This window comes from Pristiophorus japonicus, chromosome 1, assembly GCF_044704955.1.
Source record: "Pristiophorus japonicus isolate sPriJap1 chromosome 1, sPriJap1.hap1, whole genome shotgun sequence".
Lineage (NCBI taxonomy): Eukaryota > Metazoa > Chordata > Chondrichthyes > Pristiophoridae > Pristiophorus > Pristiophorus japonicus.
Window position 1 is genome coordinate 284,994,146 of NC_091977.1, and position 27,120 is coordinate 285,021,265.

Consider the following 27,120-nt stretch of genomic DNA (forward strand, 5'->3'; position numbering starts at 1 on the left):
ATAGAAACATTTAAAATTCTGACGGGGTTAGACAGGTTAGATGCAGGAAGAATGTTCCCAATGTTGGGGAAGTCCAGAACCAGAGGTCACAGTCTAAGGATAAGGGGTAAGCCATTTAGGACCGAGATGCGGAGGAACTTCTTCACCCAGAGAGTGGTGAACCTGTGGAATTCTCTACCACAGAAAGTTGTTGAGGCCAATTCACTAAATATATTCAAAAAGGAGTTAGATGAGGTCCTTACTACTAGGGGGATCAAGGGGTATGGCGAGAAAGCAGGAATGGGGTACTGAAGTTGAATGTTCAGCCATGAACTCATTGAATGGCGGTGCAGGCTAGAAGGGCCGAATGGCCTACTCCTGCACCTATTTTCTATGTTTCTATGTTTCTATGTTAAGGTGGTGCATGGGATGCCAATCAAGCGGGTTGCTTAGTCCTGGATGGTGTCGAACTTCTTGAGTGTTGTTGGTGCCAATATTACAGCTGTTGGCTAGGGGAAGAAAGCAGCAGAGCAATTGGCACAAGGCCTGTTCTAAATCTAAGTGGCAGCAAAAAAAAATCCAGAAATGACTGTAAAACTGCTGAATCAATTTACTCCTGTGTCTATCAAATGTACTCATTGTCACAACTGCTTCCCTAGCAACCCTTGATGGCCATTATATAAGAACATAAGAATTAGGAACAGGAGTAGGCCATCTAGCCCCTCGAGCCTGCTCCGCCATTCAACAAGATCATGGCTGATCTGGCCGTGGACTCAGCTCCACTTACCCGCCCGCTCCCCATAACCCTTAATTCCCTTCTTGGTTAAAAATCTATCTATCTGTGATTTGAATACATTCAATGAGCTAGCCTCAACCGCTTCCTTGGGCAGAGAATTCCACAGATTCACAACCCTCTGGGAGAAAAAATTCCTTCTCAACTTGGTTTTAAATTGGCTCCCCCATATTTTGAGGCTGTGTCCCCTAGTTCTAGTCTCCCCGACCAGTGAAAACAACCTCTCTGCCTCTATCTTGTCGATCCCTTTCATTATTTTAAATGTTTCTATAAGATCACCCCTCATCCTTCTGAACTCCAACAAGTAAAGACCCAGTTTACTCAATCTATCATCATAAGGTAACCCCCTCATCTCCGGAATCAGCCTCGTGAATCGTCTCTGTACCCCCTCCAAAGCTAGTATATCCTTCCTTAAGTAAGGTGACCAAAACTGCACGCAGTACTCCAGGTGCGGCCTCACCAATACCCTATACAGTTGCAAAAGGACCTCTCTGCTTTTGTACTCCATCCCTCTCGCAATGAAGGCCAACATTCCATTCACCTTACTGATTACCTGTTGCACCTGCAAACTAACTTTTTGCGATTCATGCACAAGGTCCCCCAGGTCCCTCTGCACTGCAGCATGTTGTAATTTCTCCCCATTCAAATAGTATTCCCTTTTTTTGTTTTTTTTCCCAAGGTGGATGACCTCACACTTTCCGACATTGTATTTCATCTGCCAAACCTTAGCCCATTCGCTTAACCTATCTAAATTTATTTGCAGGCCCTTATTTAAGGGCTTAAACATTACTGAGCATCGTGCCGGTATGAACATTGGGAAGTTGCATGTGGGACATTTCACTGCCGTAGTTAAATACTTTATTGCAGCTCCCAGCTGTTTCCTCTGAGTGTTTCTGGGCCTCTTCTATATTCCCCACACCCCAGTTGCCTGCACAATGCATAAAGTGAGCAGAGGCCTGGCACTATGGATGTCTGCTCAGTTTTCTGGTTAGGAATTTAGGTAAACTCGATGCACCCGATCAGAAAATCTATGCTAGCTTTCCTAAAATAAAAAAGAACCTTCAAGTTGTACATTGTTAATTAAAACGACAATAGATACTTTGTGTGGAGATTGTGTTTGTGGGGATTACGATTGGATGGTGAATTGTATGGGAGCTGTGAACACTCATAAAAGAGGGGTTGTTTGCCTGGATAAGCAGTGCCTCTTGTGTAATTTGGAATTTGCACAATTTTTATTCAGCCGTTTAGCACTCCACAGCTGGATCACTGACATTTCCAACATTTATGATTATTAAGTGACTCGCCTGCTGTTGAAGAAGTGTTAAAGGATCATTGGTAATGGGATATTGGCTATTAGTTCCACACTTCTGTTTATGGATCAGATCTTCAGCAAGCACACATTTCCCACAAAATAATTAGTGGTTTGAATGAAGAAAAGTAAAGCTTTAATCCATTTATCCTCAACAAAACATAGTTCCAGGTGACCAAAGGTTATCACTGTGAGCATTTTACAATTAATTCGTAGATATTCCAGCTTGTACACTATACCGGGTATATGATAAATCAAATGTATAATTGGGAATGTGACACATTACAACCATTAGGCTTTTGGGCCGAGAAATTGGTCTCCTTAGCGCCTCCCATTATCACCTCTGGGGGCGATATCTGGAGGCGTTAAGCACTGACCGACCGGGCGCGACGAGAAGATCAATTCCAACCATACTCGGCGGGTGGATTGCGGCGGCGGTAAGATGCTGCGCGCTGATTTCCTTCGCCTGGAGATCGTGATGTCATTGCCGTGCACATTGCCCCGATAGAACCCCGGACACGAACTTCGGTTCCATCCCCTACAGCATTGCCGGGCGAAAACACCGGCAGTTGCAGGAGGCGTTCATCGAGAGTCTGGGAGCTTTAGTGGAGATGCTTAGAGATGAGATGGTGAGGTAAGTAAAATAACATTTTAATCCACTTTCAATGTTTTTTTGCCCACAATTGATGAACTGTGATTGGGCCGGATCGCGGCAGTCGTCAGGGACCAGGTAAGTTATTTTGCAGAGCCTGCAGCAATGGCACTTCCCTTTAAGAAGGAAGGAGCCTTCCAACGTGGTGGCGCTGCAGACCTACCTCCCCGCCTGCTGCCTCTTGTGCTCCTGGAAGGAAGTGGAGCGCTTGATTTAGCTCGCCACTTCCTTCCTGGAGCGCAAACGCCGAATTAAAAAAATTATAAAAACATTGTCACTTAGTGCTAATTTTTTTAACGGAGTGCTCCTGAATTTCTCCCCCTTGGAATCTAATGTAACCGTCAGATCATTCTTGTGTCTGTTTTTGACTTCCATATATCCCACTTGTTCCCATTTGTTATTTTCGAACTTATAGGGATCAATTTTCCCCAAAGCATTTTTTTGGCATACTTGAAGAGTTACAGCTGATTTTTGGGGGCCTAAGTAGGCCAAAAAAATGTATTCTAAGTTTCCCCGTTGGATTTCTTCATTTAGGCGTGGCATAACCCGACCTTTAGTTTTGGGGGTGGAGCTTTGATCTGCGCCCAAAAGATGGCAACCAGGGACACAATGTGAGCTGAGGCTGCAAAGTGAAGCATACAGCCAGCTCCCAACTTGCCTCCAACCCCGCCTGAACAGCTTGCCGGTCCGGTCACATTCTCGCTCCCCATTCTCCCGGTCTCTCTCTCTCTCTCTCGAACCCGGGACCGAGAATGGGACCGGATCGGGAGAATGGGAACCGAGAATGGGACCAGACAGCCTTCGGGCGGGGTTGGAGGTAGTTGCTGCTATGTGTTTTTCAATTCTTTTAGTGTGTCCGGCCTGTTATGTATTTAACCCCTTGTAACCTGCATCACACCTGTTCCCCAGAGGGCCCACCTGTTAGAGTCCCAAGGGGTCCCAGCATCCTTTGGGAGCACAGTATATAAGCAAGCCACCTATGAGGTACCTGCACTCTGGAACCTTAATAAAGGAGCTAACATCACACTTGCTCATAACACACAGTTCTCAGTCTGACCATTTAATTTGAGTGTAACAATTGGCGACGAGGTAACGAACAACTGCGCAAAAATTCAAAGAACAGTCGACATGCTGGAGAAGTTCTCAGAGACGGACGATTGGGAGGCCTTCATGGAGAGACTCGACCAATACTTCGTAGCCAACGAGCTGGAAGGGGACGAGAACGTGACCAAACAAAGGGCGATCCTCCTAACAGTCTGTGCGGCAATAATCTATGAAATAATGAAGAATCTCCTGGCCCCGGCAAAACCAACAGAGAAATCCTACAAAGAACTGTGTACATTGGTCCGGAAAGCGTTATGATGGCGAGATATCGGTTCTACACGTGTCAACGACTGGAGGGCCAGGAAGTGGCGAGCTACTTCGCCGAATGAAGGCGCCTTACAGGAAAGTTTGTGGGATTCCTTGAACAAATGCTCAGAGACTTTTTTGTACTGGGCATCGGACATGAGACAATCCTTAGCAAACTGTTGACTGTAGAAACTCCGTATCTGAGTAAAGCCATAACGATAGCCCAGGCATTTATGTCCAGCAGCGACAACACCAAGCAGATTTCGCAGAACAAAGACATTTCAGCCAGTACTGTGCATAAAGTAACGTCGGTTTTGAGCAGAAATGTACAAGGCAGAACGTACACGCCGCCTGCTGTGGCCCGACCTCAATTGACTCAGAGTCCGCTATCATCTGTTAATGCGAGGCAGTTAACACCCTGTTGGCGCTGCTGGGATGATCATCGACCCCATCAATGCCGCTTTAAGCAATATGCGTGCAATGGCTGTAGAACAATGGAACACCTCCAACGTATGTGCAGGCGAGCTGCAAACCCTGCAAATCACCACGTTGCAGAGAAAGATCGATCCACAGTGGATCAGACGGAATTGGAAACTCGTACTGAGGAGGTAGAGGTGTACGGGGTACACACGTTCACACATGTTGAAAGTTGAACTGAACGGTATTCTCGTGTCTATGGAGCTGGACACGGGGGCAAGTCAGTCCATAATGAGTAAAACAGCCTTCGGCAGTCTGTGAGGGAAGAAGGCACACAGGCCCAAGCTCAGCCCCATTCACACCAAACTAAGGACTTACACCAAGGAACTAATCCCTGTAATTGGCAGTGCAGAAGTCAAAGTCTCCTATGATTGAGCAGTACATGAACTCCCACTGTGGATTGTGCCAGGAGATGGCCCCACATTGTTTGCCAGAAGCTGGCTGGGGAAAATCTGCTGGAACAGGGACGACATCCAAGCGCTTTCGTCCGTCGACTACACCGCATGTACTCAGGTTCTAAGCAAATTTTCTTCGTTATTCGAGCCAGGCATTGGAAGCTTTTCGGGGGCAAAAGTACAGATCCATTTGGTTCCCGGTATGCGACCCATCCACCACAAGGTTCGGGCGATACTGTACATGATACGTGAAAAAGTGGAAATCGAGCTAGACAACATGAAGGCATCATCGTGCCGGTGGAATTCAATGACTGGGCCAGTCCGATTGTTCTGGTACTCAAGGAGGACGGTACGGTTAGAATTTGCGGGGAGTATAAAGTAACGAATAAATGTTTTTCGCTGCAGGACCAGCACCCGCTACCCAAGGCAGACGACCTATTCATGGCACTGGCTGGAGGGAAGACATTCACCTAGCTGGACCTGACCTCAGTCTACATGACGCAGGAGCTGGAGGAGTCTTCGAAAGGCCTTGTAAAGTCCTGACCCTGCAGTACAGACTTACACGAGGCACTTGCTGAAGTCAAGGTCACTCTGGACCTGCACCTTGATTTCACAGCTCTCGAGTGCCACACTTGCCTGAGACCTGCCTTTATATACCTGTGTGGAACAGGTATGCAGTGTCTTCTGCAAGTGCACCCCTGGTGGCAAAGCATGCTTGTGGTTACAGGTCATATCTAGTTACAGTCATGTATAGCATGGTAAGATACAGTTATATACAGTAGTGTGTGATACATGACATCACGCTCCCCCAAGGTCTTATTGTCTTTATAGATTCAGTCTCTCAGGTGGTCTACGCTCTCGCATGGAGCATCTTAGTTGTGGTTCAGTTGTTTGCCTTGGTGCCTGTTCTTCCAGTGTGATTGCTGGTATCTCGCCTGGGCTGTCTGTTAAGACTGCCCTTTCCTCAGATTGTTCCCTCTGTCTGTCCACCTGGTGTGGTGTGAGTTCTGCAATGTAGTCTGCCTCTGGTTCTGCAATGTTGTTGGTGAATCTACTTTCACCTGCCTCCGGCAGGTTTGGCCATTGTCCATTTGTACAACCAGTAGCCTGTTTCCTTCCTTGCCTGTTACTGTCCCTGCAAGCCATTTGGGACCCCTGCCATAGTTTAGCACAAACACTTTGTCCCCTATCTCATTCCACCTCCCCCTCGAATTTCGGTCATGGTACTCAGTTAGCTTCTGGCGCTTTGCCTCAACAATTTCATGCATGTCTGTGAGGATTAACAAGAGCCTAGTCTTTAAGGTCCATTCATCAATAGTTGCATGGGGGGAACCCCAGTCAACGAACGTGGACGAGATCTGTATGCCAGCAGCAGTCGCGACAGGTGGCTCTGCAGCGTGGGACCTTGGATTTTTAGCATGCCTTGTTTAACGATTTGCACTGTTCGCTCCGCCTGGCCATTGGAGGCCGGCTTGAACAGTGCTGTCTTAACGTGATTTATACCGTGGTCAACTCTAAAATCTTAAAATGCTGTGCTGGTGAAGCACGGACCATTATCACTGACCAATATGTCAGGAATTCCGTGCATTGCAATCATGGTTCTAAGGCTCTCCACAGTGGTGGAGGTGGTGCTTGAGTTTAAAATGGTGCACTCGATGCATCGACGACTACGAGGAACATTTTGCACATGAATGGGCCCGCATAGTCTAAATGCACCCGCGACCACGGTTTGGTGGGCCAGGGGCTTAGGGGGGCCTCCCTGGGGGCATTACTGAGTTGGGCACAAATGGTGCACCACCGGACGCAGAGCTCCAAGTCCGCATCAATGCCAGGCCACCAGACGTGGGATCTGGCTACGGTCTTCATAAGGACGATCCCCGGGTGCTTGCGGTGGAGCTCCCGGACAAACGCCTCTCTGCCTCACAAGAGCATAACTACTCGGCTGCCCCACATCAGGCAGTCTGCCTGCAGTAATAGTTCATGCATGCGCTGATGGAAAGGTTTGATCTCCTCAGGGCAGGCATCGCGAGTCTCTGCCCAGTCACCAATTAAAATACCCTAAGGATAATGTGGGGTCGCTGGTCGTCCAGGCTCTGATTTGGCGAGCCATCATGGGCGAACCTGTGGATTCAAAGGCATTGATTGCCATGACCATCTCACAGTCCTGTTCATCAGACCCTTCTGTGGTCGCCAGGGGTAGCCTGCTAAGCGCGTCTGCACAGTTGTCTGTGCCTGGTCTGTGCCTTATGGTATAGTCGTAAGACGCCAGCATGAGTGCCCACCGTTGAATGCGCGCCGAGGCTTTGACGTTTATTGTCTTGCACTCGGATAGGAGGGACGTGAGGGGTTTGTGGTTGGTTTCTAATGCGAACTTGGCCCCGAAAAGGTATTGGTGCATCTTTTTGACACTGCACACGCACGCGAGCGCCTTCTTCTCAACCATACCATACCCGTGCTCCGCCCGCGAAAGTGACCTGGAGGCATAAGCAATGGGTTGTAATTTAGCCGCATCATTGACATGCTGTAAAACGCACCCGACCCCATACGCTGATGCATCACATGTAAGAACTAGATTTTTACCTGGGTCAAAAAAGGCGAAAACACTTTTGGAACATAGAAGTTTGCGTGCCTTATTGAAGGCGCGTTGTTGGGTGTGTCCCCAAAACCAATCGCACCCCTTCCTGAGTAGCACATGGAGAGGCTCCAGCAGCGTGCTCAAGTTCTGCATAAAGTTCCCAAAGTAATTGAGTAGCCCGAGAAAGGCGCGCAGTTCCGAGACATTCCGGGGCCTGGGTGCCAGATGAATTGCTTCGGTTTTGGACTCTGTTGGGCAGATTACATCAGCGGCAATCCTTCTGCCCAAAAATTCAACCTCGGGTGCGAGAAACAGACACTTGAATTTCTTAACTCTTAGGCCTACCCGATCCAATCGACTTAGTACTTCCTCCAAATTGTGGAGATTGGAGTCGGTGTCCCTGCCCGTGATGAGTATGTCATCTTGAAACACAACCGTCCCCGGGATGGACTTGAGCAGACTCTCCATGTTGCGCTGGAATATGGCAGCTGCCGACGTGATGCCGAATGGGCATCGATTGTACATAAAAAGGGCTCGATGTGTGTTGATGGTGGTGAGTAGCTTAGACTCTTCGGTCAGTTCTTGCGTCATATACGCAGATGTGAGATCTAGTTTCGAGAAGAGTTTTCCTCCAGCCAACTTGGCAAATAGGTCCTCCACTCTGGGCAACGGGTATTGGTCCTACAGGGAGACTCTGTTTACAGTCGACTTGTAATCCCCACAGACTCTTACGGATCCATCAGGCTTCATGACGGAGATGATGGGACTTGCCCAGTCGCTAAATTCCACAGATGAGATAATGCCTTCCCGCAGAAGCCGGTCCAGTTCGAGTTCAATCTTTTCCCTCATCACATAAGGCACAGCTCTAGCCTTGTGATGGACCAGTCTGGCATCCTGTGTGATGTAGATTTTAACTTTAACCCCTTTGAAGGTGCCCACATCTGGCTGAAAGAGATGTTCAAAACGACTTAGAATTGTTGAGCAAGAGGTCCGTTCCTCTGACGACATGGCGTGAACATCATCCCATTTCCAATTTAGTTTTTCCAGCCAGCTTCTCCCCAACAGTGCTGGAAGATCTCCGGGGACAATCCACAGGGGAAGTCGGTTCACTGTCCCTTTGTGTGTGACTGAGAGCATGGCGCTGCCAAGGACTGGGATGATTTATTTGGTATAGGTCCTTAGTTTGGTGTCGATCCTTGCGAGTTTTGGTCTGTTGCTTTTGTGCGGCCACAGCTGTTTAAATTATTGGACGCTCATGAGAGATTGATTCACTCCCGTGTCCAGTTCCATGCTGACGGCTATCCCATTGAGTAGGACCCTCATCATTATTGGAGGTGTCCTGTTGTAAGAACAGTGGCCATTGATCGTGTTGACCCGCTGTACCTCGGTGTCCCGGGCACTGTCCCCACCGTCTTCTGGTCCACTTTCCGACCCTTCCTATTCGTATAGCAGCCGAGCTGCTGTTTTTCTGCACATGCCCTGTATAGTTGCAGTTTCTGCAAACAGCGTGCTGAAATCGACACCCCCTTGTTGAGTGCCTTCCCCCACATTTCCAGTCAGATCGCTTCCATTGTTTCCGAAGGATGAGCTGTGTCTGGCTGATCTCTTTCGAGCTTCTCTCAGTTTGTAGTTGATTGCTCGCATTGTGGGTTGATGAGGTGTGAACGGCCATTCATGTGGCCCTTGATGGCTTCTGGCACCACTGCCTGCTGTTGAAGGCCTGCTCTCCTGCCTTTGTCTGTGTGTGGGGGTAGCAGCTTGTTTCACGCTGTGAATCCCTTGTTCTGATGTTTCGTCAGTTGTCGTACCCGCAGTATAGATCAATCTCGTTTCTTCTTCTCCTGCCAAGAATGTCTGTGCGACCAGTACTGCTGCCTCTAGCGTCAAGTTCTTGGTCACTATAAGCTTTCGGAATATGCCTGCGTGGCCTATTCCTTCAATAAAAAAATCTCACAGTACGTCTTTCCTTAGTTCATCGAAGAACTCACATAAACTAGCCAGCCCCCATAGTTCCACTACAAAGTCAGGTATGCTCTGGTCCACACAGCATCTGTAGTTGTAGAACCTGTGTCTGGCCATGTGTCGGCTGATCGCTGGCTTCAGGTGGTCTCTCACCAGTGTGCTCAATTCCTCAAACGACTTGCTTGCTGGTTTCTTGGATGCCAGCAGGTCCTTCATTAAGGCGTATATTTTCGAGCCACAGCTGGTCAAAAGATGGGCTCTTCTCTTGTCTGCCTTATTGTCACTCAACCAGTCTTTGGTTACAAAGTTTTGCTGGAGCCTTTCTATAAAGTCCTCCCAATTGTTTCCAGCATTGTATTTCTCATTTGAGCCGTTGGTAGCCTTTCTGTGGATTCTGTGATCCCATAACTCGTCGCCACTGTAAAGTCCTGACCCTGCAGTACAGATTCACACGAGGCACATACTGAAGTCATGGTCACTCTGGACCTGTACCTTTATTTCACAGCTCTCGAGTGCCACACTTGACTGAGACCTGCCTTTATATACCTGTGTAGAACAGGTATGCAGTGTCTCCTGCAAGTGCACTCCTGTGGTTACAGGTCATATCTAGTTATAGTCATGTATAGCATGGTAAGATACAGTTATATACAGTAGTGTGAGATACATGACAGGCCTCACCTGCATCAACATGCAAAAAGGTCCGCTTATCTACAACCGGTGCCCATTCGGGATTCGGTCGGCCACAGCGATCTTCCAGCGGAAAATGGAAAGCCTGCTAAAGTTGGTTCCTTGCACAGTGGTCTTCCAGGACGACATATTGGTTACAGGTCGGGACACCTTGGAGCGCTTAAAGAATCTGGAGGAGTTTCTTAGTCGGTTGCATCGCATGGAGTTCAGGTTGAAACGTGTGTTTTCCTGGCACAGGACGTCAAATTCTTAGGAAGGAGAATTGCAGCAGACGGCATCAGACCCACCGACGCCAAAATGGAGGCCCTCAAGAACGCACCACAACCACAGAATGTGACGGAGCTGCGGTCGTTCCTGGGGCTCCTTAACTATTTCGGTAATTTCCTAACTGGGTTAAGCACCTGCTAGAACCCTTACATGCGCTACTGCGCAAGGGAGATGACTGAATATGGGGAAATTCACAAGAGGCTGCCTTTAAGAAAGCCAGAAACTTATTGTGTTCGAACAAACTGCTTGTCCTGTATAACCCACGTAAACGATTGGTGTTAGCTTGCGATGCGCCATCACATGGGTTCGGGTGTGTGTTACAACAGGCTAATGAATCGGGAATTTTGCAACCAGTTGCGTATACATCCAGGAGTTTGTCCAAGGCTGAAAGGTCCGACAGCATCGTTGAAAGAGAGGCTCTGGCGTGTTTATACAGAGTAAAAAAAATGCACCAGTACTTATTTGGCCTCAATTTCGAGCTTGAAACTGACCTCAAGCCATTCATATCACTATTCTCGGAGAGCAAAGGGATTAATACCAATGCCTCTGCCCACATCCAAAGATGGGCACTCACGCTGTTGGGCACAGAGAACTGTGCAGATGCTCTCAGTCGGCTACCATTGCCCACCACCGGGGTGGAAATGGCACAGCCAGCGAACTTGCTCATGGTCATGGAGGAATTTGAAAATGAGAAATCCCCCGTTACGGCCCACCAGATCAGGAACTGGACGAGCCAGGATCCTTTACTGTCCTTGGTAAAAAAAACTCTGTCCTCCATGGGAGCTGGTCCAGTGTCCCAGTGGTGATGCAGGAAGCGATTAGGCTGTTCCACAGAGACAAAGATGAACTGTCCCTGCAGACGGACTGTCTTTTATGGGGCAATCGCGTAGTCTTGCCCAAGAAAGGCAGAGACACATTTATTTGCGAACTGCACAGCAACCATCCAGGCATTGTAATGAAGAAAGGCATAGCCAGATCCCACGTGTGGTGGCCTGGCATCGACTCAGATTTTGAGTCATGTGTGCGCCAATGTAACACTTGCTCTCAGTTGAATAATGCACATAGAGAGGCACCGCTAAGTTTGTGGTCGTGGCCATCCAAACCGTGGTCGCGGATCCATGTAGAATATGCGGACTCATTCCAAGCAAATTGTTTTTGGTTGTCGTGGATGCTTACTCAAAATGGATTGAATGTGCAATAATGTCTGCAAGCATGTCCACGGCCACTATTGAAAGCCTACGAGCCATGTTTGCCACGCACGGCTTGCCTGATGTCCTAGTCAGCGACAATGGGCCGTGCTGAATTCAAAGAATTCATGACCAGCAACGGGATCAAGCACATCACATCTGCCCCGTTCAAGCCCACATCCAATGGCCAGGCAGAACGGGCAGTTCAGACCATCAAGCAAAGCTTGATATGCGTGTCGGATGGCTCCCTGCAGTCCCGGTTGTCCCAAGTACTGCTCAGCTATCGCACCAGATCCCACTCACTCACCGGGATTCCCCCCAGCTGAGCTGCTCATGAAAATGGTGCTTAAAACAAGGCTCTCTCTTGTCCACCCTGATCTACATGATCACGTGGAGGACAAGCGGCATCAACAAAATGTGTATCATGACCGCGCAAATTAGTCACGCGATATTGAGATCAATGATCCTGTGTTTGTGCTCAATTATGGACGTGGTCCCAAATGGCTTGTTGGCACGGTCACAACCAAAGAGGGAGGTAGGGTATTTCAGGTCAAATTGACCAATGGACAAACGCACAAAAAACACTTGGTGAACCGCAATTTGATTTGGTCTAACAGCTACGAACAACTTGAAGAGGACACCACCAACTTTGACCTGCCAACACACACAAGTGGCAACTGACATCACAGTTGACCACAAAACTGAACTCATCATCCCCAGCAGCCCCGCAAGGCCGGCTACCCAACAGCCTAGTGAAGAACTGACCAACCCACCCACACCAGCATTTGTACCGAGACGATCGACTAGGGAGCGCAAAGCCCCAGATTATCTCACCTTGTAAATAAGTATACTGTTGACTTCATGGGGAAGTGATGTTATGTATTTAACCCCTTGTAACCTGCATCACACCTGTCCACCAGAGGGCCTACCTGTTGGAATCCCAAGGGATCCCAGCATCCCTTGGGAGCACAGTATATAAGTAGGCCACCCACGAGGTACCTGCACTCTGGAACCTTAATAAAGGAGCTAAGGTCACACTTGCTCATTATACACAGTACTCAGTCTCACCATTTATTATGAGCATAACACGACCATCTGCTGCGCTGCTTTCCTTACCTGCGCCGATTTCCTTAACTCTAGGGAAGGTTTTTCTGCTGAGGCCACGTACGCTGGCCTAAGCACAATTGGAGTAACTCTCAGCTGGCCAAACTTCCATAAATGGCCAGAATTGGCGTAGGTGGCTGGTTATGCCCTCTTTGGCTGAAAAAAAAACAGCCTAAAAAAATCGTAACTAACTGAGTTACACTGGTGCAAATTGATTGAGGAAACTGTGGTTTTTCAACTTAGGCCAAAACTAGTAGCCTGCTCCAAAAAAACTGCACAAATCACTGGGGAAAATTGTGCCCATAGAGTTTTGAAGAATGAGCGCCAAATCTCATTGAAACATACAAAGTGCTGGATTTTCGGATGGAGGATTTGTCGGGTGGTAATGCCGACGGGGCGGTAATGTGTGCTCTGGGAAATGGTTTGCGTTTTCAGCCACAAAATTTAGCAGCTGGGCCCTGAATGTGAGGCAGAACGCGAAGGGAGGCATTCCACACCTCTTTTAGGGCACAAGGCCGGCTGAGCAACTGAAAATACATTGCTAAAGAATCGGCCTCGGGGCGCCCTAAGAAAGGCTTCCCTGAAGAAATAAATTGACACCAAACACAGAAAAAACATTAAAATACCTTGACCCCACCCCACATTAGGATACAACACAAAAATAAAAATAAACAAAACAATCACACTTGCCTCATTCTTTACTTACCTCACTCACCATCGCCATGACAGCTCTGACTGCCTGGTTTTCCAGGTGTTCCCTCTAGGGCATGCTACGGGGCGATAGAGGGTCAGTGGCCACCAAAAATCGAAATGCAGTTGAAACCGGGGGCGCTGCACACCGGCCCGACTTTCCTGGGTGGTGCTGCTCTGCACCCCTGCAAAATCGGCACCTCATTTCCTGGCAGGAAGCTGGAAGCTGGCCCCAACCTGGAAATCATTCCCGCTGCCATTACTGCCCCTCCGGGCCGCGAACAATGGCAGTAACATACCAAAAATCCAGCCAATAATTCTTACAGGGTTTGACAGGGTAGATATAGGGAGGATGTTTCCTCTGACTGGGGAGTCTAGGTAGAACTAAGGGTCACAGTCTTAGAATAAGGGGTTGGCCATTTAGGACTGAGAAGAGACACATCTTCATTCAGAGGGTGAATCTTTGGAATTCTCTACCCTAGGGGGCCTGTGGAACCTCAGTCGTTGAGGTTAACGTAGAATCATAGAAACATAGAAAATAGGTGCAGGAGTAGGCCATTCGGCCCTTCTAGCCTGCACGGCCATTCAATGAGTTCATGGCTGAACATGCAACTTCAGTACCCCATTCCTGCTTTCTCGCCATACCCCTTGATCCCCCTAGTAGTAAGGACTTTATCTAACTCCTTTTTGAATATATTTAGTGAATTGGCCTCAACTACTTTCTGTGGTAGAGAATTCCACAGGTTCACCACTCTCTGGGTGAAGAAGTTTCTCCTCATCTCGGTCCTAAATGGCTTACCCCTTATCCTTAGACTGTGACCCCTGGTTCTGGACTTCCTCAACATTGGGAACATTCTTCCTGCATCTAACCTGTCTAAACCCATCAGAATTTTAAACATTTCTATGAGGTCCCCTCTCATTCTTCTGAACTCCAGTGAATACAAGCCCAGTTGATCCAGTCTTTCTTGATAGGTCAGTCCCGCCATCCCAGGAATCAGTCTGGTGAACCTTCGCTGCACTCCCTCAATAGCAAGAATGTCCTTCCTCAAGTTAGGAGACCAAAACTGTACACAATACTCCAGGTGTGGCCTCACCAAGGGCCTGTACAACTGTAGCAACACCTCCCTGCCCCTGTACTCAAATCCCCTCGCTATGAAGGCCAACATGCCATTTGCTTTCTTAACCGCCTGCTGTACCTGCATGCCAACTTTCAATGACTGATGTACCATGACACCCAGGTTTCCTCTTTTCCTAATCTGTCACCATTCAGATAATAGTCTGTCTCTCTGTTTTTACCACGAAAGTGGATAACCTCACATTTATCCACATTATACTTCATCTGCCATGCATTTGCCCACTCACCTAACCTATCCAAGTCGCTCTGCAGCCTCATAGCATCCTCCTCGCAGCTCACACTGCCACCCAACTTAGTGTCATCCGCAAATTTGGAGATACCACATTTAATCCCCTCGTCCAAATCATTAATGTACAGTGTAAACAGCTGGGGCCCCAGCACAGAACCAGGTTGAGTATGTTTAAGATCAAAATCGATAGATTTTTGGATATTAAGGGAATCAAGGGATATGGGGACAGTGCAGGAAAGTGCAGATGAGGTAGAAGATCAGCTATGATCTTATTGAATGGCGGAGCAGACTCAAGGGGCCAAATGACCTACTCCTGCTCCTAATTCTTATGTTCTTATATTCTTATAGTAACCCTTTTTTGACAATTATCAAGGTGAGTTTAGGGTACTGGCCAATGATTTCATTGGATTCAGGATGAGCCGGTGAAGAATAAAGTAAATTATAGAATCATATGTTCAAGGAGCTCAGAAGGTGGCCATTCGGCCCATCGTTTCTGTGCTGTCTCTTTGAAAAGCAATCCGAATCCCACTCCCCTGCTCTTTCCCCATAGCCCTGCAAATTTCTCCTCTTCAACTATTTATCCAATTTCCTTTTGAAAGTCACTACTGAATCTGCTTCCATCACCTTTTCAGACAACGCATTCCAGAACATAATGGGGGGAAATTATAGTCGGAGTCTTCCTTTGGGCGAACGCCTCCGACTGTAAAAGTTTTAACAAAACTACCTGGTGGTCCCAGAGAAACGTAGGATTGCAGTTGGAGACCTAGATGCGCAATCCAGCATACGGGAACATTTCTTCCAGGTATGTATTCGGATCCTGGGATCACGTGGGCCTGGACCACCAATGAACAGCTGGTATTCTCATTGAAAGTATGAGCTCCCATTACTAGCAATGTGAATATTCCCCCAAATCAAGAAACACAACACAATAAATGAAGAAACCATCTCACATACTTAAAATTAATTGAAACTGAATGTTTTAGAAAAATAATTTTTTTTTTGATTTTTAAAAAAATGTGTTTTAATACAATTAAAAATAAACTTACCTTAATGGACAGGGGTTTTAAAATAAAAATTATGATTAATTTTAATTTTTCTATGTTTTAAAACTCTTACGCTGGTAAAAGTAGGCTATGCGCCTGCTTTTATCAGGCGTAAGAGTTTGAAGGACATTCACTGGGCAAGAGTTTGGCAAATTGCCTAATCTCTGCCCCGCAAATGTCCTTCTTCTGGGGATGTGTGCGACCTGTCGACCACTTCAGGTGCCTGCGCACATCATACGCATCCTGCAAGGCCGAAACATTAAGATGTTGTGTAAAATGATTTCTCCTTATCTCCCCTCTGGTTTTATCTTTGCGAATTATCTTAAATCTATGTCCTTCCTGCCAGTGGAAACAGTTTCTCCCCATTTATTATCAAAACCCCTTACAATTTTGAACACCTCTATTGAATCTATAAAAACTGACTGCAAAAGTTTCTATAGATATGTGAAGAGAAAAAGATTAGTGAAGACCAACTTAGGTCCTTTGCAGACAGAATCAGATGAATTTATAATGGGGAATAAATGAAATGGCAGATCAATTGAACAACTACTTTGGCTCTGTCTTCACTAAGGAAGACACAAATAACCTTCAGGAAATACTAGGGGTTCGAGGGTGTAGCAAAAAGGAGGAACTGAAGGAAATCCTTATTAGTCAGGAAATTGTGTTGGGGATATTGATGGGAGTGAAGGCCGATAAATCCCCAGGGCTGATAGGCTGCATCCCAGAGTACTTAAGGAAGTGGCCCTAGAAATAGTGGATGCATTGGTGATCATTTTCCAACATTCTATTGACTCTGGATAGGTTCCTATGGACTGGAGGGTAGCTAATGTAACACCACTTTTTAAAAAAGGAGGGAGAGAGAAAACAGGGAATTATAGACCGGTTAGCCTGACATCGGTGGTGGGGAAAATGTTGGAATCAATTGTTAAAGATGAAATAGCAGCGCATTTGGAAAGCAGTGACAGGATCGGTCCAAGTCAGCTTGAATTTATGAAAGGGAAATCATGCTTGACAAATCTAGAAGTTTTTGAGGATGTAACTAGTAGAGTGGACCAGGGAGAACCAATGGATTTAGTGTATTTGGACTTTCAAAAGGCTTTTGACAAGGTCCCACACAAGAGATTGGTGTGCAAAATTAAAGCACATGGTATTGGGGGTAACGTACTGACGTGGATAGAGAACTGGTTGGCAGACAGGAAGCAGAGAGTCGGGATAGTCGGGTCCTTTTCAGAAGTGCAGGCAGTGACCAGTGGGGTGCTGTAGGGTTCAGTGCTGGGACCCCAGCTATTTACAATATTCATCAATGATTTGGATGAAGGAATTGAATGTAATATCTCCAAGTTGACATTAAGCTGGGTGGCAGTGTGAGTTGTGAGAAAAATGCTCAGAGACTGCAGGGTGAGTTGGACAGGTTTGGTGAGTGCATGGCAGATGCAGTATAATTTGGATAAATGTGAGGTTATCCACTTTGCTGGCAAAAACAGGAAAACAGAATATTATGTGAATGGTGACAGATTAGGAAAAGCAGAGGTGCAACGAGACCTGGGTGTCATAGTTCATCAGTCATTGATGTTTGGCATGTAGGTACAGCAGGCGGTGAAGAAGGCAAATGGCATGTTGGCCTTCATAGCCAGAGGATTTGAGTATAGGAGCAGCGAGGTCTTACTGCAGTTGTACAGAGCCTTGGTGAGGCCACACCTGGAATATTGTGTTCAGTTTTGGTCCCCAATCTGAGGAAGGACGTTCTTGCTATTGAGGGAATACAGCGAAGGTTCACCAGATTGATTCCGGGGATGGCAGGACTGATATAGCAGGAGAGACTGGATCAACTGGGCTTGTATCCACTGGAATTTAGAAGAATAAGAGGGGATCTCATAGAAACATATAAAATTCTGATGGGATTGGACAGATTAGAGGCAGGAAGAATATTACCCCTGCTGGGGAGTTCCAGAACCAGGGGTCACAGTCTAAGAATAAGGGGTAAGCCATTTAGGACCGAGATGAGGCGAAACTTCTTCACTCAGAGAGTGGTTAACCTGTGGAATTCTCTACCGCAGAAGGTTGTTGAGGTCAGTTCGTTAGATATATTCAAAAGGGAATTAGATATGGCCCTTATGGCCAAAGGGATCAAGGGGTATGGAGAGAATGCAGGAAAGGGGTACTGAGGTTGCATGTTCAGCCATGATCTTATTGAATGGCGGTGCAGGCTCGAAGAGTCGAATGGCCTGCTCCTGCACCTATTTTCGATGTTTCTATGTTTCTCCCCTTAGCCACCTCTGCTCTGAGGAGAACACTCCCAGATTTTCTACTCTCTACATAACTGATATCCCACATTCCTGGTACCATTCTTGTTAGTCTCCTGTGCACTCTCTCCAAGGCCTTGACATCCTTCCTAAAGTACGGAACCCAAAATTGGACACAATGGCCCAGATTTTGCAGTCAGCGGCGAAGGAATGGCACTTATCTTTCACCTCGCTGACAGCTGCTTACAAAATATTTCGGGCTTTAGAGCAGAGACTTGCTTTAATCCGGCATCTTGTCCAGTGCGGCACCCTCAACAGGGGATCGATGGTGTCTGTGAGCAGGCTAAGTAACAGCGTGACTCTTCAATCAATCAAATTGAAGAATCTTCACTGAGCCACGAAGAGTCCAAACCAGAAACTGTAAAGCAAGAAATATAAATTAGATTTAAAATGTATAGAAAGCAAAATAAAATTGGGAAACACAGATGGGATTAACAGAGATTTGAAAGAGAGTCAAAAAAAGTAAAAAAAGAACATTTTTTAGAATTAAAAAAAATCCGCAACACCAATTAACATTCCTTAAGTTCATCACATCATTGCATTCATTTCAATGTTGAGTCTGTTGGCGAGGACTGTTACAGCACACCCTGTGGAGGAGCGGGGATATCTCTGTCAGCAACTTCTGGATTTCCACATTTAAATGCACATGTGCAGATGCTGGAAGTTGCCGACCGATTTATCCTGTTATAACGGTGAGCGCCGTTGGCCTCACCATTATGCTTATCGGCCCAATATTGCGGCTGAGGCCTACCAGTGATTTATGAAGGTTTACCATAACTTCTTTGCTTTTGCCTCTATTTAAAAAATAAGCCATATGCTTTATTAACAACCTTATTAACTGCAAAGATTTGTGTATGTGATACACAATACAGTCCAGGCCTCTCTGTTCATGCACCCTTATTAACATTGCATAATAAATTTAAATTCAGTTAATTAAATAAATCTGGAATTAAAAAGCTAGTGTCAGTAATGGTGACCATGAATCTTTGATTGTCGTAAAAACCCAAATGGTTCACCAATGTCCTTTAGGGAAGGAAATCTGCCGTCCTTACCCAGTCTGGCCTATTTGTGACTCCAGACCCACAGCAATTCAGTTGACTCTTACCTGCCCTTTGATATGGCCTAGCAAGACACTCAGTTGTACCAAATCACTACACCAACGCCACTGTCGGAATACCTTCACCACAAGGACTGAAGCGATTCAAGAAGGTGGCTCACCACCACCTTCTCAAGGGCAATTATGGATGAAGCAATAAATGTCAGCCTTGCCAGCGATGCCCACATCCCATGAATGAATAAAAATAAAATATTGCCTCTCCTCATTTCTCCTTCCAAAATGCATCAGCACACTTCTCTGCAGTAAATTTTATCTGCCACATGTCTTCCCACCAGTCATTTCTAAAAAAATGTGCCCTCTCCATTTCTTTGAGGGTCCAGACAATAATTGTTTCAGGAGGCTGGTCCTCTTCTCAAGTGACACATCAGCCTGCCAGCGTACGCCAAATCCCAATAACACCAGGATTCCTAGCACAGGGAAATTGCCATTTCAGTCTCAACACATACCTGCCAGCAGCCTTTTTGGGGGACTTACAGAGACTCTGTCTACACCAAGGCCAGAGTAAACTCCAGAAAAAAGTCCAAAACTCTGCCGTACAGCCAAACAATTTTGGTTCGATTATATTTAAAATTTTGATAAATGTTCATCCGGTTAAAGGAAATCAATATTAGTGACTGGAGTATTCCATGTTTTGTACCAAGTAACAGCGTTAAGTATTCTTAGGTCAGGTATAGCATAACTTAGATACAGTCAAACACTCTCTACATAAGCGCAAGCAATGTCCAAACCTCAGAAGACCAGTGTGACATTTCTATCTCTTCTAACGGCATCCTTTAACTTTTCCGAGTCAGGGTGAATTTCTGAAGGCCCCACATTATCAAAGGTGTCTCAAATCCAGCTGATGCACATTGGAAAACTGCAGGCACAGTGCTCAGAATTTTTCATCCATCGATATCAGTAGTTGGAAATCAGCAGAGTATCTGTGACTTTCTGCTACATCTGTCCCAGTGCAAAGCAGTGTAAAATGTACCCTACCCTGTTCATTAATACTGAATTATAGGCAGTTTGGTGCCATGCCCATCAGCAAATTGCTTAGAGACTTTCTGAGTCCTTTTCATAAATGACCCTAAAAAGATAGTGCATAAAAGACTTTTGCACTCTGGATTCAAGCTCAATTTGCAGATGTGGAAAGATATTGCCTGATCCTTTCTTAGATATTTTTTTGACAAACAATCAATTGTTTATAAAGCTAACACACAGAAGAAAATATCCAGGAATTTTCTAACACTGCACAATGAGCTAAAAATGTGATGTGCAGCCATTTTAAACATCCCGGGATTGAAGCTCAAGTTTAGAAAAGTTGACTGCACAGAATTGTTTTAACAATTATATTTTACACTACTGTGTAATGAATGGTAATTCATTTCTTTACAGTTGATCGTAAGTGGGCCGTAATTATTGGTACATTTTTATTGATATCATTGTGATATTAAGCTGTGTCCAAGAAAGGGATGCGGCAGCTTTAAGTCAAGCTTTTAGTATTGAATCCTGAATTAAAAATTGTAATAATTTCACTTTTCTTTTTCTCATACAGAGAACAGAAAGGCTAACCTGCTGGACCAGCTTACCAACACCAGTGGGACTATAATCGGGATCACAACTTTCATTGTGATTATTCTCATTGTTATCTCTGTTATAGTTCAGATCAAACAGCCGCGCAAAAAATTCATCCAAAGAAAACCAGACTTTGACCAAACAGTTTTTCAGGAGGTTTTTGAGCCCACACACTATGAACTCTGTTCACTTAAAGGCAAAGGGGCCACAGCTGATCTAGGGGACATTGTGGACGACTTTGAGAATTACCATAAACTGAGGCGATCGTCCTCTAAATGCATTCACGACCATCACTGTGGTTCCCAGATATCCAGCATTAAAGGTAGCCGTAGTAACCTCAGTACCCGTGATGCCACCATCCTCTCAGAAATACAGCCACAGCCGGCGAAGCCCAGCGTCCAGTCCTTAAGCAGGCGGAGTATCCTAGTCATGAAGCACAGCTACTCGCAGGACGCAGCGGATGCATGTGATATCGATGAAATCGAAGAAGTCCCGACTACAAGTCACAGGCTGTCCAGAAATGATAAGGCTGTCCAACGGTCAGTATCAATTGATTTTTGACAAAGACTATTCATAAACAAGGACTCCACTGTCCATATTTACTTCTACTGTCAAATGCCCTGTTCCTATTCTGTTTCAGCTCTCAATTACTCTTTTCATTTCTGACTAGGGTATCATTGCATGCACAGTGGAACCTTGGGAAGCTTTGTCAGCAGTTACGTTAACTAGAAAAATGAGGAAACGATCTTCTGATAAATATTGGATGCAACTGACATTTGCTAATGTTTCAGGCGATAAGCAAACTGCAGAGCAATACAAATCAGTATTCTGATATCTAACCTCAGGAGGGGCAACTGACCTCCGAGACCCCCAAGCTAAGAAAGGGAAAATAATCGACCAGTGCTCTCCATTGACTCTTGATGGAAGGTTTACGACTGTAGATGTCAGACATGGAGAGGATTACCCTCAGCAGTAATGCCCCTCCCACTCCCCCCCCCCTCGTTTTCGAATAACCTGCCGACACTCCCTGTCCAGGCTTACAGCTGCAGAATAGGCATTTCAGAGAGGTAACAAAGCGTGGTTAATAGCTGTACAATCCATACTCCATCAAGAGTCGTAACTGTAGGTACTGACATGCAAAATTCTTACAGGGCTTGACGGTAAATGCAGGGAGGCTATTTCCCCTGGCTTGGGAGTCTAGAACCAGGGGTCACAGTCTCAGAATAAGAGGCTGGCCATTTAGGACTAAGATAGGGAGAAATTTCTTCACTCAGAGGGTGGTGAATCTTTGAAATTCTCTACCCTCAGAGAGCCATACATGCTGATTCATTGAGTATATTCAAGAGAAATAGATACATTTTTGGATAATAAGGGAATCAAGGAATCTGGCGATAGGGCAGGAAAATGGAGGTAGAAGATCAGCCATGATCTTATCGCATGGCGGATCAGACTCAAGGGGCCGAATGGCCTACTCCTACTCCTATTTCTTATGTTCTTATGAAAGAAAGAGACAAAAGGGCCTCTTGAAATAAATATTTCAAATAATCAAACAATAGTATATTTTAATAGAAACAGGAGTGAGCTTAGTAGGGTTTCATTGTGCAAAGAAAAATATTCAATGGTGTTGAAGTAGAGTATCTACTAAAGCCAAATAAACTTTTGTAGTGTAAGTCTTAACTCTATCCAGGAGGAGCGCATGTTATCCATATGTTAATGGGAGGAGACTTTGCTATGTTGCTTTTTGACCTAGGCATTTGTAAAACAAAATAATGTTTCTATCTCACTAGATGCATGAAGGAACTAAGTGATAAAATAGTTGCCATCATTTTAAAGAAAAAGACAAGGCTACTTTATCATTTTTTTTCTACAAGGCCAATAGTAATAAATGTTTTTAATCTTAGCAATCGTGATATCATCAGCCATATCTTTGCTCATCTTGTCACGATATAAACCACTCGAAAACATTTATAAAATATAGACAGTGATATATATATATTTATATGTAATGCATATAGATGTTCATGCGCATTCAGTAGGCGATGTAGGTCAGAGTAATCTTTTTACCGCATAAAATAGAAACAAAAGGCATGAAGCAATGTTTTTGATAAAGTCTAATAAAAGAGAAACTATTTTTATTGTGTACTGCACCTTGGATACTTCACTAGAAATTAAAAAGAAAAAAGGTTCAGAGAAAAATTCTAGCTTTCAAGCATTCGTTCTTCAAGTGAATTAACATGCCTGTTTGATAAAACTGCTTTTTGTTTTATGCCAGATAGCCTCAGGTATCAGGAACTTTTGACTTTGCCGTTTTCTTTATTTCCATAATTCCTCCAGCAGTTAAGATAAAGCAATATTCAACCTCGATGCGCATACAGGCTTTGCAAGTGGGAAATGCTTTCTCTTTACCAAGAGGGATATTCCTTCTCCTGATGTTTAGATCTTTTGGGCTTTGGTTGACACCGCACATTGTAAATTGTATGCCGACTTTTCCCAAGTTGACTCAGGTTACAACATGGATCTGTTTTTATGCGTGTGTATATGCACATATACATAGCAAAATACAGATGGATTCAGATATAGTCCTACATATATATCCATATCTGTGTAAAGGAAGACTTCGGCTCTTCATCTACAGTCTGTGAACTATGTGTTGCATTGTCTACTTGAAACAGAAACATTTGTTTAAAATTCATGAAATGGGGCACAGTACTAAATAATTATTACATAAGAAAATTCATTGTTGATAAATGTAAGCCGCTTCACTGTCCCTTGGGCATAACAACGATCCATTATAATAGATTTAGAATGCATATGCACGTTGGATCTCAAAATCCATGTAGCAGAAATGCCTAAAGGTGGCACATAGTTCCAAATTTGCGGCGATCCAGTTCATTTATGATTCCATTATGTATTACCCTTTTTACAGAGGTATTGACCCTGATCCAATCTCCTATGAGGATTTGTCCCAACACATATTATACAATTTTATATTCCTCTGTATTACTACAGTGATATTCTGAGCTTGTCCAGAATGAAGCAGAAAAACATATCTGAATCACGTGCAGTCCTTGGCCTGATGTTCAATCAAATAGTTCCCTCTCGTCCTGAAACTAAGCTGTAGGTTATTACAGTACGAATATTTAAATGTTTTTGCCTGAAGTTGTCCTGCCCATTATTTTAGCTAAGTAAACTGAGGGCTATAACATCAAAACTGATGTTTACTTAAGCATCACGGGGAAGATTTCCTCTGTCTGCTGTGTGTAACAAAATTGTAAATTTGTTGATTATAAATAGGTTTATGACATTTTTATATATTTAACATGCAGAGTAAATCTCCCCTCAACATCAATAATATTATCATGAGCTTCAAGGAAGAGAATCTGAGGATTCCAGTTTAGGGCGCATGTTCTGAAGCTAGGATGGAATTTTTCTTTTGAACCATTGCTAGTTCCTTTAGCTCCAATTGGATCACCAGCTTTTTACCTTCTAAAATGCTAAACCTAACTCTTGCATTGAAAAACTGAGGGATTCCTCATGCTGAGCTGATCATGCAATGCGTTATATGAATGGACAGATGGTTAAAGGAGCAGTACACTGTGATTTGTATTGTTATTATTTACATTTCTAATATCATCACCAATGTTTTGCCAAATAAAACCTAATTATTTGTTTCTAAACTTAACAACAAAGCAGTGTTCCCGCTCTTCTCCCAATCTATAAGGGAATTATAACTGTATATTATTCCCAGTTCCAAACTGACCAATTCCCCAGTAGCATCTGGTTGCACTGTCAATACTTTCACTGGGCTTAGGGTGGAGGGTGATGTGTTAGATAATGAACTAAAAACTACTTTCTGGAGATTTGAAAAAAACAGACTCCAACCAAGAAACATTAATAGTTAAGATCACCATCAAGCTTCCCAGTCTTATAACTTTGAACGTGCTGAACATTCAACATGTTATGAAATATTTCTGTACTGACCATGATAACTATTAACATTGATCTCATGAAATAAAATGACCAAGATTTCTTAGGTAATAACATTTCCTTAGAAAATGCTTTTCAGCTCATTTATCTAAAAGGATTCATTGGGACAAGTTTCTGTTTTCACCAATAATCTGATGGAGCACATCGCCCACCTGTTCTAGAACCTGCCTGATTTTCAGTCCATGGAATAAAATTTGGGTGGGTTCGATATCGGGTCGGAAATTTGCTCCAGACAGTGAAGACAAAAGTTTACCCGACTATCTGTGCAGAACGATTTTAGTCAATGCCATTTCCATAAATTGTACAATGTGTTAGTGGCAATGTGGTTTGAATCTACCTATCCATTGTGTTACATCTACACTGTTTTCATTATATAGACTGCTTGAGAATAATGTGCTGCTGGATGATTTTGAACATGCATCAAAGAATTTTGAAATTGTGGACCTTGGACATACGCCAGCATGAGTCTCTTGGACGTCTATTTACCGCCTGTTTCCTGAACCAAATTTAGATGTGCAATAATGCTGTAAAGACCAGTCTTGGTGTAGCCTTTTATCTAAGCTGCAGTCAGATCCAGGATGGTACAGATATGTATATATGTGTTTAAGACAGGCTGAAGATCAACGACAGTGGTGGAAGACGAGGACCCAGAACAATATAACTCAGCACTGGGGAGTAACTTCTCAGACTCAAAATAAATAAAATTACAATCTGTCCGAAACTGGAGCACTGTAGAATCCGTGCATTTTATCTTTTCTGTTTCATTGCGATTACTATGATTTAAAATAATGTGAGTTATTATCTAGTCAGCTTTCTTTAAATGTTTGCTTCTAAAGTGTTATTTAAATTTGAAAAGTTTATTTCAAAGAAGATAGTTGCAAGAATTCCCAAATTTGTTATGCCAGGGAATGATAAAGTTGTACATCTAATTCTTATTTTCTTTTTAATATGTTACTGAGCTTTTTTAAAATGTGTTCAATATACAATATGCAATAATTACTTTATTGTAGTTTTTTGAGACTAAGTAGCTTCTTGACTCATTAACATCAGTTCCTCACTAGCACTCATTACAGTAACATAATACTCTAGATTGTTTTACTTTAGACTCATTTTGTTACACCTGAGATTCTGAGACAATTCTTACATTAGATCCCAGTTGATTATGAGGGGATCTTAATGTATTTTCAGGGATGATTGAAAATAATAGAATTATTCACAACTTAGAAATTACATATTTTTCTCATTGCATCCCTACTTGTGCTTTAGCCTCCCATTTTCATACTGTTGCTTTCTCAATGGATTACATGTTGAAAAAGATGAGGACAATTGAATCCTGCTTCAAAACTGCTGAGGAATATTCACAAATAACACTTCATTTGTCAGTAGTGTAATTTTGGCCAGCACCAAAAAAATGGAACAGTGAAAATCAAGATAAAAGCATTTGATTCCCAAAAAATGTTATTGCAAATTGTTTATTACACAGGGTATATAACTGTCAGACATTTGTTTTTATCTATGGGCAGGAATTACACTGTGCTGTATACTGAGCATTTCACTGTAATTACAGCCATTTCTTTTGGCAGATGCATAAAGTTGTATTTTTATTAATTAGGGCAAATAACAATACAATGTTTTTACAGTATGAAATGATGGTATGACAGAAACTGTAAACCATTCTTTTTTGCATGCATTTATATGAATATCTACTTTTGTCTAAAATCTTTGCACAGAGTATTGTGTACTTCGGTGAATACATGCACATGACTGATGAATTTTGCAATTGTTAAGACAAATGTCCATTTTATTGTGCATCTTGTTTCTTTACAGTGGGGAGAAGGGAATGGCGTAGAGTAGGATTCTCTAATGGTAATGCATATCTTGATCAGCTAGCACATATGTTATCAGGATAGCTAAACCAGCTGGGGATTTGCCCAGGAAACCGATTCTGATAAATCCTGATTCTGCATTTCACATTCTTCATTCTAAACTATTGTGCTGCAGAACACAGCTACAGATACTGAACTGGGGTACAGACCTTACTGTGATGTTCTAATGGAATCTATGAATATTATTGAGGAGTGCTTAGTAGTGGGTGGGAAAGAAAGGTATGAAACTATTTTACCTCAATAAAGGGGAAAGAAAATCTAAGACGTTTTATTGACTCAGTGTCAGCACTCTTGCCTCAAAGTCAGAAGGTCAAAGGATAAAGGCCCACTCCGGAAACTAGAGCATATTAGCCAGGCTGACACTTCAGGTTAGTATGTAGGTATCGCAAGTGATCAGGAAGGCAAATGAAATCCTGGCCTTTATTGCAAAGGGGATGGA

General features: G+C 44.2%; 1 protein-coding gene across 1 annotated transcript in view; it reads left to right on the plus strand.

Moving 5' to 3' along the window:
* neto1l (neuropilin (NRP) and tolloid (TLL)-like 1, like) overlaps positions 1–27,120 on the plus strand; it is a 414,618-nt gene that overhangs the window by 376,945 nt on the left and 10,553 nt on the right. The window contains exon 9 of the mRNA XM_070888466.1: positions 20,789–21,347. Within this exon, the coding sequence (XP_070744567.1) occupies positions 20,789–21,347 (559 nt within the window). The remainder of the gene's footprint in view (positions 1–20,788; positions 21,348–27,120) is intronic.